General features: G+C 36.2%; 1 protein-coding gene across 1 annotated transcript in view; it reads right to left on the minus strand.

Moving 5' to 3' along the window:
* The window catches only part of Adgrv1 (adhesion G protein-coupled receptor V1), a 479,179-nt gene that overhangs the window by 272,724 nt on the left and 188,324 nt on the right, over positions 1-18,131 (minus strand). Inside the window, exons 79-82 of the mRNA XM_042690972.1 lie at positions 16,362-16,611; positions 15,684-15,823; positions 13,583-13,743; positions 9,687-9,787 (exon numbers count right to left, since the gene is read on the minus strand). Coding sequence (XP_042546906.1) covers positions 9,687-9,787; positions 13,583-13,743; positions 15,684-15,823; positions 16,362-16,611 — 652 coding nt within the window. The remainder of the gene's footprint in view (positions 1-9,686; positions 9,788-13,582; positions 13,744-15,683; positions 15,824-16,361; positions 16,612-18,131) is intronic.

Below are 18,131 nucleotides of genomic sequence, written 5' to 3' on the forward strand. Positions count from 1 at the left end.
TAGACACCTCATCTGGGCTAAGTGTGACAATGTTTGTAAACCACTTAGTTCAGTGCCATAAAGCCAAGCCTTTAATGATTTGTTTATAGTCTATAATCACAGGTTCTACACAAAATCTGACTTGGAGAACCTATTTTACAGCCTGAGCCATCTACATTTATGCAGCTAACATCCACATCACTAGATTGATTATTCTATGGAAACTTCGAACTCCTCGAGCCCCAAAGTGCACGCACCTGTCTCCAAACTTTCCTATCCCAGGCAACTGAAAGCACCAGTTCACAACTACCTTAACAGCATCTCCCTCCCTTGGTGATAGAGCAAATTTCCTTAATTTTTTCATGTATAAGGCAGCATAGTGTAGTGGTTTACAGCAAGGGCTGTGCTCCCTGCTGTGGTTAAATGCCTGCTCTGTTACTTCCCACCACCTGCCTAGGACACGTAATCAAATGCTTTATGGCACAATTTCATATTCTATAAAACACAAATTTAGGAACTCTGTTAATACCTACTTCTTATTCCCAATCTTACATAATATGTATCAGGCATTACGTTAAGTTATATTAAATAAGATCTTACAACGTGCTTTTTTATTTAAAGAGAGAAGACAAGAAACTGTAACACGTCGACAAGGCAAGAGAGAATGGTTTTATTAGTTCTTCTTCCTTCCTTTGAATTTTCATGACCATACTGTCATCCAATATGACATCCATCTACTTTAATAAATGTTTAATTTGACCCCCTATTACAAGGTTATCCTTGGAAAATGCTTGTTTTATATGTTAATGTTATTCACTGACTTCACTGTGACCTGTTATCCGACAGTATGGAACCCACTATTTGCTGGTGAGCACCTACACGCCTTACCCAAGTACAGTGAGTGCACCAGGGTCACTACAACTTCCACACCTATGCCCTACCTAGGTTTACCACAGTCTGTCCTTAAATATTACATGTACTCCAACAACCAGCTCAGATTCAGTGACTACCACAACTGAGGCCCTTTGTCATGAGTCAATCCAAGACCACACAGAACATTAGATGCGATCTTCTTCCCAGCACACATACACTTGGTAATGACCGTGAGGTTTCTACTGGAGATGGTTTATATCTCCAGTATAGTGTGCTTGGTGTCCCTCTTTAGGCAATCTTGATATTGCACACATGGTAGATGACTTATGATCCTGAGAGGTGATAGCAGTTTTGTTTGTTTATTTATTTATTTATGCTAATTTTACCACTTTGGACACTTGATAATGCTTTATCAGATGGACAAGCATACCTACACTGGATCAAATAGCATTTATGTGCAGAAGACTGTAGTCATGTTCACCCAACTAATTTTCTGTGTGAAGGAAAAAGAATAGTTAAGTAACTCAGAAATTTTTATATAATAAAATGTCCTACATATAGCTACTAAAGTAGGCCACTTCCAAGCTGTTAATTAACTGGGAAGGGAAACTGGTTAAGTTTTTTCTAAGGATTTATTTTATATCCAAGATAATAAAGATATATTTTTTTAAAAACTAGGGAATGTAATGAAAAGCTAAAGTAACAATTTCACCTATGCTATGAATTATTTTAGTTTGTCTTAAGACATTATTTTCTTAGATCCAAAGAGAAAAAAAGCAAAGGCAATGAAATAGCATTAGACAGCAAGTCTAAAAAAATGTTGTAGACACAAAATAATGACTATGAGAGAAAGGAAGCGGGCAGAGAGATTAAGAGAATCTGGATAAGCGGTATCAAAATACAACTGAATGAGAGGGATTACTTCTAAGGTTCCATAGCAGCAGAGGTTAGCTACAATCTACAATATTTTGTTATGTATTTCAAAGACATGATAGAGAAGTATGAAGGTTCCAAGAATATGGAGATAATTAGTGTTTGGAGAGGAAGAAGTGTTTGTTAATTTCCTTATTCTTTATACATTATATATGTGTATTGAATTTCCATACTGTAATCTAAATATGTATAAATGTATCTAACAGTTTAAAGGGGAAACAGAAAACCAAACGAGGAAATAAAAATGTCTTAAAGATAAAAAGACCTTTGTTGTGTTTTACTATATTAAATGAATAAAAATGAATGATGAGTTTTTCTCAAAAAATGATTTTATAGTAAGGAAAAAAGATTGACAGTTTGCATTTAGTAATAATAGTGAAAAGACAAGAGCTGTGTCAACCATCAAGAGAAGTATTTGTAAATTACAATACAGTTAATCTAAACTCTTAGCAAACAGGATCTGGAAACCCACCAAAACTTACTGATTCAGCATCTGAACTTTAACAAGAGGCCTCCTGCATTAAGATTTTCAAAGAATTTTCTTGGTGCATCTATATCTATGCTAACAAATCATAAATGTCCTACTAAATAATGAAACAGCTGCTTCTCAAAGTCTCAATCTCTTTTTAAATAATTTTTTACTGTGAAAATACTATACAGTGGGGTTACAGTTACATGAACAAGGTAATGAGTACATGTCCTATCCAGGATTGATACCTCCTCCTTTGCTTTGTCCCTACCATCCCTTCCCTCCCACCTCCTCAGCTACACCCCCCACCCTCAAAGTCTCAATCTTTAAAGTAAGATATAATTTGAATCCCAGCATTTAGATCTGTAAAAATCTTTTTGTCTTCAACTGCAAAATTAGAAACAGTAAAGGGTAGTCTGTTAATACATGAGCGATCAAAACTTCTTGTTAAGGAAAAGGCTGCTCTGTTCTATTTACAATTTCTCATCTTACTCTGCTTCAATTAATTAAAAATATGCTAATTAAATGGGTTTTTAGGATCTAATCACACAATGACATTTTTAAATTCATAGTCTCAACAAAACAGTGTAAGCTGCTTACTGAAGGGAGAGAGAAGAAAAAGAAATCCTGTATCCAGCTTTGGGAGCTCTTCCCCCAGGTCTTTTGGTTCCATCAGACTAATGATTCTCAAAGAATCTCAAAGATACAAGCTAGGCCATGCTAGAATAACACAAATCCCAGGTTATGGGAGAACTTTTTCGTAAGTATGGGGGAATATGGATCCTCCCTTGGAAATAAAACTTTTCAAAGGACATAATTCCAGAAAACAGTCCTCACAATTGTAAAACAATATTCTTCAGCCTTCTAGGCAGCTTAAATTCTGCATACCCTGTGAAAAAAATTAAGTATTTCAAATGTTTAAATATGTCTATAGACATCTGAGTTTAGATAGTGTATAGGCTTACTGGTAAGCACAGTTATACTTACTTCCATACATTTGTTTTTCTGGACCCACTTGCTACTTAGTTTCAGAAAATGTGTTTAATCCAAACAACACACAGAAAGAGTAGAGAAAAGCAAATATTTTCCCCTTGTTATGTATTATTAACCAGAGTAAATACAGTTCTACTTTATCATTGTGTTTTCTATGAGGACATTTCTTTTTTTAGATTTGGAGAATTACTTTTCCTGATAGAACCCCCGGAACTCAGAACCCTGAACTGCAAACTTGTCCTTTGGCCCAGGTATTTACCAGCTTTATCAGGGCACAGAGGGTTGGCAATGTGATTCTAAGATTCAAATCCCAAAGATATAATTAGATGTTTTATTTTTTCCCCAGAAATATCACTCAATGCCTAGTATTTTTTAATCATGCGTGAATCAAATGGCCCACCACTTATTACCATTTATTCGTCCTCTTTTAGATAAATGAGAAAAATGTGACTTGGCATTGAAGAAAAAAATACATTTCTGATAAACACCTAGAAGTATAAACTTTGTTTCTAAAGTTTTACTAAACAATTTTTCTACATCAATACTTATTAAAAATACTCAAAATACTTCCTAATGCTTAGCATAGAATAAATATGATTGAAATAGTTTTATGCCCTAAGCTGAAATATAATCAAATGATAGTATCAAGATACATAAAGCCAATTATGTACAAGCTTTCTCATGTTATCAATATGTTCAATTCAGTTCTAAATAAAGGGAATATAAAGACAAAGGCAGGAATCCTCTGTGTGTACATACTATGCTTTAAACAAGCACCCTCTAGCCTCGTCCAGGAAACATCCATGAAAGTGCCTTTTAAGTTTGTTTGTTTGTTGCTGTTGTTTGTTTTTGTTTTTGTTTTTTAGTGACCCTTATCACTGGTAAGTACTGACCAGTTTGAGAAAAATATTCTACTGCCACCTGCTGGTGTTTTATAGTCAATGGTGCTACAATGACAAACACCATCCAGAATGAAGTATTATTTGACTTTTAAAGCAAGAACTATCTTCAGATTCTTATCTATCTTCTTCTAGTTCGGCTATAAATGCAATACATCACATTCTTATTTCTGGATATAATATTCTATATATTTCCACAAGTAGAGCCAGACATTAGCCCATTTTTGTGACTACCTGATTCAGATTTATGGTACCACATTGTTCCAAAAGGAAGGCAAGGATGATCATGTTTCCATTTTTTCCTTCCACTCAAAAGTCATTGAGCTTAATCCTAAGTCAGCAATAAAGATTCAAGAACTACCAGTTGACTATGTATGTGGAAAATGTATGTGATGGTAAGGAGGGAACTGGGGGAAAACAAAGGAAGAGGTGGCGTTGTAAAAAAAAAAAAAAAGGAAAGAAAAAAGGAAGAAAGAGAGAGATAGAGAGAAAGAAAGAAAGGAAGAGAGAGATAAAAAGAAAGAAAGAATGAAGTAAGGTTCCTTTCTGTCCACATCCCCTCCAGCATCTGTTGTTACTAGAGTTCTTGATTTTTGCCATTCTAACTGGGGTGAGGTGGTATCTCAATGTTGTTTTGATTTGCATTTCTTTTATGGCTAGGGAGGTTGAGCATTTCTTCATGTGTCTATTGGCCATCCTTCTTTTTTCTTCAGAGAAGTTTCTCTTTAAGTCTTTAGCCCACTTATTTATTGGGCAGTTGTTTCTTTGGAGTGTAAACTTGTTCAACCACTTTGGAAAGTAGTATGGAGGTTCCTCAAAAGACTCCACATAGAGCTCCCCTATGACGCAGCAATCCCACTTTTGGGCATTTACCCAATGTTTACAAACAAGACCACCCTAAAGCTACCAGCACGACTATGTTTATTGCAGCACTATTTACTATAGCTAAGATATGGAACCAACCCAGATGCCCCTCAATAGATGAATGGATCAAGAAAATGTGGTATATCTACACAATGGAATTCTATGCCTCCATCAGAAAGAATGACATTGCCCCATTTGCTAGGAAATGGAAAGACTTGGAAAAAATTATATTAAGTGAAGTAAGCCAGGCCCAAAGAAACACAGGTCCCATGGTTTCCCTTATTTGCAATAACCAGTGAATGTCTGAGTCAAGCAGAAAAGGTCAGATAAGATGATGTTAGGAAAATGAACCCTAAGATATGTATTCAAATTTTTTTTCTTTCATGTGATTGTTTCTAACGCATTTATAAGATTATTTCTTTGTTGCTTTGTATGTCCCTCCCCCACAGTATAACCCCTGCTTTCACTGTATTTGATGTCGGTATAATTTGTGGAGGGGAAGGGGAAGAACAAGTCGTTTAAATAAGGATACAGGTGGGCCTGTTGCAACAATGAGAAGTACAAGTTGTTATATCGAAAACAAACTTTACAACTTTGGGGGGGGGAAGATTGGGGGGGGGGAGGATGGGAAGGGGAAACAAAGGAGGAGGCTACAATGCTTGATAAGAAATGTACTCATTATCTTGTCCATGTAATTGTAACTCCTCTGTATAGTATTTTCACAATAATAAATAAATAAAATCAAACAACAAAATTTAAAAAAAGAGAGAAAGAAAGAAAAGAAGAGAGAGAAAGAAAGAAAGGAAGAGAGAGAAAGAAAGAAGGAAGGAAGAAAGGAAAGAAAGAAAGAAAAGAAAAGAAAAATTATATTAAGTGAAGTAAGCCAGACCCAAAGAAACATAGGTCCCATGGTTCCCCTTATTTGCAACAACTAGTATATGTCTGAGACAAGCAGAAACGGTCAGACAAGTTGATGTTAGGCGAAATGAACCCCAAAATAAGAACTCAAATGGTTTTTCTTTCTTGCTATTGTTTCTAACATATTTATAAGGTGATTTTTTGTTGCTTTGTATGTCCCTCCCCCATGGTATAACCCCTGTTTTCACTGTATTTGATGTTGGTATAATTTGGGGAGGTGAAGGGAAAAAACAAAATTGTTTGAATAGGGATATAGGTGGACCCATTGCAATAATGAGATGTATTAGACATTATGCCAAAAAACATGGGGTGGGGGGCAAGGAAGAGGGTGGAGATGGGAAGGGATGGGAAGGGGAAACAAAGGAGGAGGCAACAATGCTTGATAAGAAATGTACTCATTACCTTGCTCATGTAATTGTAAGCCCTCTGTATGGTATTTCCACAATAAAAAACAACCTTTTTAATAAAAAAAAAGAAATGCATGCTCTCATTACGTGACTCATGAAATGATAGCCCCTCTACATACTACCTTAATAATAACAACAAAATTAAATGTTAAATAAAATGAACTACTGGGGCTGGGAAGGTGGCTCATGGTAGAGTGCTTACCTAGCATGCATGAAGCCCTGGGTTTAATTCCTCAGTACCACATACACAGAAAAAGCCAGAAGTGGCACTATGCTCAGGTGGTAGAGTATTAGCCTTGAGCATCAAGAAGCTCAGGACAGTGCCTAGGCCCTGAGATAAAGGCAAAAATAAAAAGAACTACTGTCAAATCTGTATTTTGATTATTACTACCTTTAAGAAGTGGTACAAAGAAGTTCCCATTCTACAAAACAGTATATGAGTACAAGATGTCTGACAAAACAAACAGTATATGAATACAAGATGTCTGACAAAACAGTATATGAATACAAGGTGTCTGACAACATTGTCACCCATCGCTCCTAACCCATCCCTTCTCTCACTCTTCTTTTAAATTAGGTGATTACATAAATTTCACATATTTCACAGTGTTGTGGAATGGTGATACTTAGTTAAAGTCACAAACACATTTTAACCTTCACAAAGCAAATTGTCATTATCATGGTCTATAAGGTTTGTGAATTCTATGGGCTTTGACAATACAATTATTTCTTCCACATCAGGTGATAGTTACATTTCTTTCCTTTTGCTTTAGTGTAAGTTGTTCCCCTTTCCCTCTTATTCCCCCCTTCTCATTGCTCTTTTTGGGTTGCTTAGTTCATTTTCATCTATGTCCAGTACAGCTGATGGGACCCTTTGCTGTTTGTTGTTCCATTTCCCACTTATTCTGCATCTCCCTCCCAGCTTTCCTCCATTGCATGTATACACACACACACACACACACACACACACACACACACACACACACACACCATATATATGATCAAGAACATGGAGTCATTTAGCAATGATACAACAAAATGAGTGGCTATCCTTTGTTTCTCAAGTACTGTTTACTTTGTCATATCTCCTTGCATTTTTTGCTTTAGCATCCACCTATCAGGGAGACCACGTGCCGTTTGCCTCTTCTCTCTTGGTTTACCTCACTCAGAATGATCTATATTTCTGAAGAGTACTCTTGAGAACATTTAACTTCTAATAATATCAACATAATGTTGATGGAAGATCCCAGATAAGAGATCAAGATCAGATCTGTGATGATTTCCATCAGCAACATATGGTAACTATAGTTATAAATTCTTTAAAACTAAGGAGTGGGGAGCCTGAGTTCCTATAGTCAGCTTTATTTCTAATTTTGGAGGGCCTAAGAATGTTAAAGCCTTTGCTAAAGATTTTTAACAAAGAGGATGTCTTAAAATTCCAAGTAGATAGGTAGACCATTTTAAAAAACAGTACTGTCCATCAACAACATTCTAATTTCCTTCGCTAAGCTATAAAAATATTTTAATTTCACATCACAAAGTATATAGTATATGACTTTTCCATGTCTCAATGTTTTGTGTTCTAAAAATATGCTGAAATTTTTGGTGCATTTAACTAATCATTTTGTGCAAAATCGATGTTGAATACAATGTGAACCAAAAGGAATGACTCGACCTATAAATTCTATTTCTTTCACATCCCTAGACATTAGCAAATGTGTGTGCTAGGATGCCAAAGAACTGTGTGCAATTCTGCAGTACTGTAATTAAGTCATATACAAATAGTGCTCTCGAACAATTACCAAAATGGGTGGTGAATACAGTCAAATACACTCTAATTATGAAAGGCTGGTTCTTAAGATCTCACATACAAGAAGCAAATGCAAGATCAGAGGGCTAAGACAGGATATGGAAGTCACATAAAAAGTCCTTTCAAATTCAGTGCAAGCCCTCTTTTGGCAACAACTGCTACTATCCATAGTTCAGTTTCTAGGTCCTTTCAAAGCACAATCTGGGAGCCTCTACTTGGAATCTAGTCCTGGATTATTCTCTGAAAAAAATAAACTTGTGACATTTACAGTTCATTTTCATTCTTGGGACAAAAAAAAGCAACCAAATGCCAATGTTCAGGATCATTTTCCATTTTATCCCCTCCACTGATGTCATTGTTAAAAGTTCTCCTGAGAGATCAATGCAATATGCGTTAGCATTTAAAGGACAGTGTGTTCAGATAAGTGCACAAGACACTGCACCTACTCCAAGTGAATACACACAGGTAACCAGTGCCAAATAAAGAGATAAAGCATTGTCTGTCCTCCAGATGTGACCCCCATCCAGAAAAGAGAATTCACAATTTTTAAAAAATAATAGCTAATTCTTTTCAAAAAGAACACAGCAAACACGATTTAACATATTTTATAACGCAATCTATAATTTCAATTTTATAATGGAAATGTTTATGCTTTTTTCCTCTTTTCTTATACAATATCTGTGTTCTTCTTTCCCCATCTCAGTGAGCGGTGGGAAGGTTTTCTCAGTTCTGTCCTAGCACACACACACCACTCTTCTGTAGACACTTTCTCAAACTTTATTAAAAAAAATGAACCAAGTTCTTATCTGCTATATTCAGGATAGTTCTCAAATAGTACATGATCCCCTATGAATGACAGGATTTTTCATTTATAACTTCTTCACTAGGCTGTGAACACTGGAAAGAGATGAGTTCTTTTGGTGATCTGAATGCTGTACCTTAGTTTTCACTGTGTGCTTTAAATTGCATGCCAATGAATAATTTGATTTTTTTCATACCATTGCTTCTGCCCTAAACAAGTGCACAATATTCCAAAAGAGAATGCTTTCCAAAATGTATATGTTAAACAATGCATGTACTCAGATGTTTCAGTGTGCCTATCTATTTTTGTTTGTTTTCTTTTTCTGGATGTAAAGATTAAACCCAGAGCACGACTTATACTCTATTATTGAGATTTCCCCCAGCCATGGTATACATCATCTTAATGCCCATCCTATAAAGCAATTCTAGCATATTTTATTTGACCACATGTAACATTATTAGCATAAGTTAGATGACAATAGAATGCACTAGGATGAAGTTATTTTCTCGTAAGCAGTAATCATTAAAGTATTTCTCCAGAGAAAAGAGTTCTCAAAATATGTTTTCGATCTAATATTCACATTCCTTTATGCTACTAGACTCACCCTCTTCATTGCAAAACTAAACAAGCTTATTTCAACTCAGTTGAAGTGCACTTTACCTGGACATTGAGCTCAAGGATTATAGAAGAGGAAGCATGAACATTTCAGGACAAGTAGGGAATTCCCAAGTTCTCCTACCTGTGTACCCAAGCTGGCCGCCATCATGTGAGTCAGAAGCTTAGCTGCAAACATGGAGCACCTGGCACAGAAGACGTGGGAAAGAACAGCCAAGCAAAGACCTGAAGAAACAAAAGAGTCTATGTGTGGTTTCATAATCCATAGAGACAAATAGTGCACAGTAGGAGTTTTTGGGACACATAAGCACAGAGGCTCATCTAGGCCGTACACCACAGAAGTCCTGGAAAAGATTACTGTACCATTTCTGTCCATTCTATTTCATATGACTCATAAAATCTGCACACCTATCAATTACACCCAAAGAATAGCTTTAATTTTTCAAATACCTACCTTTACTTCCTTACTGAAAAGAAATCCCCAAAGAAGCAGATGAATAATATTGGTAAATCATCGATTTTCTTAGTTCATATTCATCCAATTTTTCTATTTAAGAAAAAAAATCTACTATGCCTTTATAATCTAATTTCACCAACAATGGCCTGACATCATAAAAATACTCAGGAAGGAATAAGCTTTTCTAGGGATAAAAGTATGAATGCGACTACCAATATTCAGATTTGGCGGTGCCTCCCACCTATTTTTTAGAAAAGAAACTACTAGCAAGAGCACCATAACTACAACAGTTCCAATTATGAAGTTTTATTCAACCTGAAGCCACAAAAAGAATAAGAGGATGTTTTTGTTTTCCCCTGAACAATAAATTTAAAGATTTCAATTTCTATATGTCATAAAGAAGATTATTGTAATTTTCTTCATTTTTTGTAATTACCTTTAAATCTATTTGAATTTACTTGTTTATACTATTTCAAGAGGATGGACAAAAACCTCGTGTTTACGGATTATCACATAAATTTCTTTTAATACCAGATTTTAAAGTCAGACCACTTTAAGAATATTTATGTCATTATGTGCTGCATATGATAGCCCCCTTTGCCTTCATGTCTTCAATAGGATTATTTTATCCAAGAATCACTGAGGCATTCATCAACCGACATAGGAACACCGCATTGTCATCTACTTTGCATCACGCTATGCAGTTGTGTCCATAATTCCTTGATAAACAGGAAACATTGTGCTCACTTGACATTGTGTTTTCTTCTATCATCTTTAGGAAATATGAAACAGGCTGTTGGCGAATACCACCCATGAACATAAATTGAATGCACATCTGCACAATGCCCACATACGGTCTTATGACTCATTTTCAGCTTAGAAATGTTTCTCAAAATCCTCTGGGGAAAAATATTTCAGTTCAACTTTTGTATTTTAATAAGGTAGGCTAAGATCCCCAGGAAGCAAAACTCTGCATTTTTCAAGGCCTCTAATTTGGATATTTGCTCAAAAAAACCTGGGGCAATCTATCTTATTCCAGAAATGGCATCATGTGTTCTGGGACAGTTGTGCGATTTTTGGGTTGCTTCCAAAACCTACCCACACAGATGCACAATTTGTCTTTAGACAGTAAGTGAAGCCTAGCTCTGCAACTTTACTTAGGTAATAACTATACTACTGGAGCTGTTGTGCAAAACTCACTAACATGTTCAGTTCCATAGGATGGTCACAACTCACTAAAATTCATGGTGTGTGTGTGTGTGTGTGTGTGTGTGTGTGTGTGTGTGTGTGTGTGTGTGTGTGTGTGTGAAAGAGAGAGATATTGACTTAAAAGCAGTACCGTACAAGGTTTTAATCATAAATCACACGATCACAAATATGTGTTTTATTATGAAGCCAATCATGGTAGATGATAACAGTGTAAAACAAAAGCATTAGTGTTGGCATAGGGCAAAAAGCATTGTTGTTTTTTTAAATATATATATACATATATATATATATATTACCTCCTCCTTTGTTTTTCCCATTCTATCCCTTTCCTCCCCATCTCCCTAACTCTTCCCTCCCCCCACCCGAAAGTTGTAAAGTTCTCTTTCAACATAGTGTCTTGTACATCTTATTGTTACAGGATGACCCAAAAGTATTGTAATTATTCTTTTTATTTCATAAGCGTTTATTAATAGCCTTTTCCCCTAACTTGGTCAGCCCCCATTTCACTCCTATTGCATGATGCAAATTTAGTGCAAGTAAATGTAACTAGCTCGGAAATATTTAATTAAGCACGTGAAACTTCAATAAAAATGCTACCATGACACCTGGTGGTAGCCCAGGATTCAAACCAGAGGCAGGAAAATGTGCTAGATTTTCTTAGCATTTAACTATAATGTGTCATAGTTATCTGTTAGTTAATAGAGACGGATATGGTAGTATTTATTTTTTAAACCTTAAGTATATTCAATATTTTTTCCAAGAACAGATGAGCCTTTATAGTCTAGATTATAGTTTGTGTTTAATGTTCTTAGCAACATTCTTCATTAAGACAGTGTATTTTCTCACAAATTTTTGAAATATTTATGAATATTTCTGAATAGTGAATCTGGTACCTATTAATCAATCTTTCTATATAGCTATATCTGCCTCCTGAATAGACAAATCCAAATAAAATCAAATTATCATCATTTCATTATCAAATCAGCTATTAGCTTTTTAATGAAACTCTTCAGAATAAGAAATTATTTGGGGCCTGGAAGGTGGCTCAGTGGTAGAGCACTTGCCTTGCATGCCTGAGGTTCTGGGTTCAATTCCCCAGCACCACATAAGCAAAAAGAAATAAAAAGCTGGAAGTGGCGCTATGGATCAAGTGGTAGAGTGCTCGCCTTTAGCTGAAAAGCTGAGGGACAGTGCCCAGGCCCAGAGTTTAGTCCCCACGACAGGACCCCACCCCCCAAAAAAGAAATTCTTGGCTTTGCCACTGAAACCAAGTTAAATTTGGAATTAAGAGATATAAATGAAAATATATAACTATAAAATTATGTTAACTATATTAATAACTATTTTAATAACCATAATAAAAAACAATAATTATTTGATTTTTATCTCAAACAACTTCCTAATAGATAAATATTATTAAGGCGGTTCTTTGTACAATAAATTTAAAAATACACATTACATGATAATCACATTTACTAGTAAAACATAAAGAAGAAAACGATAGATGTGTGAGTTGATATAGTTAACCCATTGTTGTATAGATATGATGTAAAGTTATATATTGAGTATGGAAATACTAAGCTAAACCCTTTATTCCAGGTCCTAGAATTGGCTAAAGACAACACCGATATTTGAACCAAGGCAGTCTGGATTTGTGTTTGTAACTATTACCCTATATATACCCAGTTCTGTGTGAAGAGCACACTGTTCACAGAAACAGGGAGCCATAAAACATATATTGAGGCATGGTGGAGGAGAGAAGATAAAAAACACAGTGTAAAGATTTCTTAAACTTCCAAATGTGTAAATACAGGAAGTGAAAATAATGCTATCATCTACAATTATTGGTAAAAATAGTTATCAAGACATAAGTATAATTAAATTTCCTTCTACTGATAGAAATGGGGCCTAAATATGGAATAAGAACATGATTTATTTTTTGATATATAATGGTTGGCATATCTATACCTCCTTGTGTGTAAAATTCAAATCAACCCATAGGTCAGGTTATTTTCATTGAAAATACACAATGATTTGTGTGCATTGCCTCACAAAATCCTGATGGTTAAACTGTAGAATCTAATAAAACATACCATCATAAACTGCTATATTTCCTATCTGGCCTCTGTTCCCCACTTCATTGTATTCTCCTAGAGAGTTAAAACTATATCTTGTTCTTACTATATAGTAACATTCTGCTGTATCCTAAACATCAGTACCTGTAGTATGGATTAATGGATAAGATGACAAGAAAGTGATATGATTATATCATGCACATAGGAAATAACTCTGAGAAACAGACTTTTATTCTTATAAACATTTTAAAATTATTGAGTCAAAATGCTGTCACTGACCTGAGATGCATATAAATCCAGAGGAGAAAAAGGCTTCATTGTACGAAGACAAGTTGTCAGTCTGGGAGTAGACGGCATACAGGGACATGTGAGAACAGGCACATTCCACATGGTCGGAAGCATCCTCCACCACTCTGCAAAGCTGACTGTCAGACAACCAGCTAGAGAAAAACACAAGAGTCATCCTCCTCTTTCATTCATCCTTCACAAGTTGAGATTGCATCTACAGAGAAAAAATAACTTGCTAAACTTAAATGTTCTTTGCTCAAGACTTACGCAGGCCACATTTTCAAGAAGGAACTCTGGAGGGAACATTTTGTCCAGGATATAACCCAACAGATTCCAGAAAGACACCTTAGGAAGCCTTATAAATACCAGCGCACCTACCAAAGCCAGAGCGCTCCCTGTAACAAAGAAGTCAGCCCTCTCCACATAGCTGTGTCTATCCCCCGCTATGCTCTAGGCAACTCACCCAAACCCCAACAGATTGACACAGATACAAAATGTATTATTTCCATCTTCCTCATGTGTATAGACACTTTTGTATTCCCAACCATATAAATTACTTCTACACTTTCCTCTGCTTCCTTCCTCATCCTTTTCTTTTAGAACCATTTGTGTCACATGGTTTCCCAGGTCCCTCAGGTGTTTCCTTCTCTGAATGAAGTCTGACTCACTTTGTATTTCTCAGGGATTATTGCTTTAGCCTCTTCCCTTTTGGTGAATCTGGATTCCATTGCTCTTCTAAGGACAATTTCCTGACCCACACTGCAGATTTAAGCTTGAAATTTTTTATTGCTACTTATATATTGAGGATTACAGATCATTTTTGTATGTGTTGATGGTCTTTGATTTATGATGAGGCTAGATCTTGATGAACCCATCAGAAATTGAAAATATTAGAAGGTGAAAATGTAGTTGCTACCTCTTACGTCCTGAAAAGTATTGCTTCATTAACAAAATACATGGTAGAGTCTCTGTTCTTTACTCTTTTAATCATTTAGCTGACAAGCAGCAATGGTCAGTCATCATACCATTGCCAATATTGGGAGTTTCATTTCAAAATAGTTCTTTTTTCTTGTTGTTTCCACAGAGAAAGATACTAACCAGACTTTTCATGTTTTAGAAGACAGTTTCCTAATTAGGAATCTATTTTTTAAATTTAGTTCATATAGCTTAACCTTAGTAATAAATAGAATCTAATGACTGGGTCTTCAACCCTCTCAGTCAGTACTACCATTCCCTGCAGCATCACCTGAGCTTTGCGCAACAGTAATGGCTCAGAGATTTGAGTCTGCAGGCCAACAAGACTCAAAAAAAAGAGTAATCTCTTCCCCCTGAGCCTATCTCTTGGTTTAACCCTCAAATGTACCCCAGGATCTTGTGGACATGATTTCTAAATCCTGTTGATTCCTCTAAGCATAAAGCACCACCTCCTGAATCATCAAGCAAGATGTCAGCAATACAAAAAAAGGAATTTCCATTCTTGTCCAACAAATTGACTAAAAAAATCAAAAAGTTAACTGTCTCGAGTTGATTTCATGTTATAGTCCATGAAAAGAATTGTAATGTGCTACACACATATTTACATCGCTAGGCTACATTTCCCATCTGAACAACACTAGACCATTTCTTACGCTGTTTGATCTCATTTATGGTAGGGATTATGCATCAGTTTGAAGCAGCATCTGAGACTACCATTGATGCTCAGTATAAAAAAAAACTAGGGGGCTGGGAAGGTGGCTCAGTGGTAGAGCGCTTGCCTTGCATGCCTGAGGCCTTGGGTTCGATTCCTCAGCACCACATAAGCAAAAAGAAAAGAGCCTGAAGTGGTGTTGTGGCTCAAGTGGTAGAGCGCTAGCCTCGAGCTGAAAGAGCTGAGGGACAGCGCCCAGGCCCAGAGTTCAGATCCCACGACCGGACCCAAAAAACAAAAAACAAAATTAGGTTCATGAGAAGAGAAGGGATGGTAGGGGAAAAACAAAGGAGGAGGTAATAACGCTCAATAGGAAATGTACTCATTACCTTACTCATGTAATTGTAGCTCCTCTGTACAGTATTTTTACAATAAAAAGTGTATAAAAAAATTTTCAGTAAATACCTTGCAGCAGCCCTATTCCAAAGGAGGCAGAGAGCCGTCTCAGGAATAAGCCTCTGCTCAGCAGCATAAATCCTATACCGAACCTCATTGTTGTTAGACAGGAGTGGTGAACTCTGACCTTTCACATTCACAGAGAGCACCTACAATGCCAAAAGGAACAAAAACATTAATGACATTTTCCCATCAGTATTCTGACTGAGTACTTCCCACTCTGAACTGGACTTCATTTTTCTAATAACTGAAGTCACTTGTTCCTTTCCAGTGTTGATAACTAGTTCAGTTATGAGTCCAGGTCTTCTGTTTGGTTTCCCAGTGTGCACATTTGACCTTCACCTCATATTTATTTTCAGCTGGCAATACTCTAACTGGCTGACTACATCAACAGCAAAGCACATGAGAAGACATTGTATTAGGGAAGTTCTACTTTTCACTTCATCCATATAGATATTTTATTCAATCAAAGGTGAAGGAAACATTCCCAACTATTTTTGAAACCAAGCATTCTATGAATGGCTTATAACTTTGGAACATGGTTCACGATCTTTCACCATTTTTCATGTTATTTCTCTCTGTGCAGCAAAAATCTGATTGAATAAATGCATCCTGCGTGTATCAGCTAAGAAAGGAAAATTACAATCACACAATTACAATCACACAAGCTTTTAAATGAGAGAATACCTTATTTTTCAGAGCAGGAAGGTTGTTTTCAGTTACAAACCACTGCTGGCTGCTGTATTCCATAAACTGGATGAATTTACATGTACTTTTCCCGGCCATTATATCTGTATCTGCCACATCCAATAACCTTTCTGGAAGCCGAATGTAATCACCTTCCTTTCCTTCAAACTTGTGCCCATTAATTTGCTGAGGATACCAGTGAAGCGCCAGTATTGACAAATAGGGACAACTGTTAAGGATGGTTTTGCTTCTATAAAAGAGAGATGAAGTCTGCTCAAGTGAGGTGCATTTACACATTTTCATATTTTCATATCTTTACACTGGGACACTCTTCTTCCTGTATAAAAAGGACACTAATAATCCAGAACCACTGGAAGCAATCAGCTCTCAGCTCTTGCTAAAGTAACTAGTATAACATTTTGTTTGATCTGCCTTGTAACCTAAAACATGAGTTTTTAGAAGCTGTTTCACGGATATCAAGACACAATTTGTGTCAGTAAAATGGACTTTTCTGTGTTAGTCACATCAGCATTGGGGAAACAGGCAAAGGAAAGCATGGCCCATTAAACAGAAGCCCTCTGTTTTACTTAAGAACTTCACAAACCTTATAGATTTGGCACCATATTTTCATCTACAGGCATCTCATGTTTAACTCACGTGAGCACGGAAAATGTAATTATTTGACTGGTAAGAAAAACCTATGGTTTTTATTCATTTAGAAATTCTGTTTTCAATCTCCTAGGGAAAAATAAGACACTGTGCTCCGTGAAATCGCTTTAAAACCTCAATGTGTGTTCAAATCATGTGGACTCGGTTTAAAATAGATTTCTAGTTTACACTCCAGAATTATAAACTCAGAATCTTTATCCAAGATAGAGTGTGGGGAGGCTGCTAGTTTCTGGAATTTACATTTGTAACCAGTTCCCCAGAGAATCTGCAACCTGTTCATAGAGTCAACATCTTTGAAAACAATAAGATACAAAAATAAATTAAACCTGTGCCTTAAAATATTAGGATATTTGTATGGCATTGATGGACCCAATGTTAACAATTATATAGATCAAAACAAATACAGAGTATGAAAGCATGAAAGTGTGAAATACAAAGTATGAAATCGAGCAGAAGAGTTTTGTTTGCTTTATATTTTGTGGTACTGAAATTTTAATCTGGGCCTTGTTCAGCTGGGTAAGCACTCTACCACTTGAGCCAAGACTCCAGCACCTTTTGCTTTTACTTTATTCCTCAGATGGGGGGGGGGGAGTCTCATGTTTATACCTGAGTTCAGCCTTGGACCACAGTCCTCCTCCCTCAGCCTTTGCATAGCTAGGATTATAGGATATCCCACCATACTCAACCAGAAGAGAGAATTTTAAATGAAAGACTCAATTAAGAAAGAAAAGAGTAAAGGGTTTTTACTTGAGGTATGTAACTTCTCTGAAAAATAAATAATCAAAGCTTTAATAATCATAATTTAATCAGTCCCATCAAATAACTTACATCAAGCTGCCTATTCATTCAAGAATTGAATATAACAACATCAAATCTCCTATGAAAGTAATTCTATTTGTTTTGTTGCATACATCTTCCCAACAGTTTGTCAAGAACTCAATTTATAATCTCTCCACCTAGCCTTCCATACTGTCACTGGTGATTTTCAGCCTAAGAATGTCAGTGTAGAAGCCCTGAGACCACTGAATCTGCACGAAGCGTCTGAGACATTGAACCTCTAGCTGCACAGCCCTTTAGTTCTGCTGCCTTCAGGCTACTGAG

Source organism: Dipodomys spectabilis, unplaced genomic scaffold (assembly GCF_019054845.1).
Source record: "Dipodomys spectabilis isolate Male_0828 unplaced genomic scaffold, ASM1905484v1 ptg000140l, whole genome shotgun sequence".
In the NCBI taxonomy this organism is placed as follows: domain Eukaryota; kingdom Metazoa; phylum Chordata; class Mammalia; order Rodentia; family Heteromyidae; genus Dipodomys; species Dipodomys spectabilis.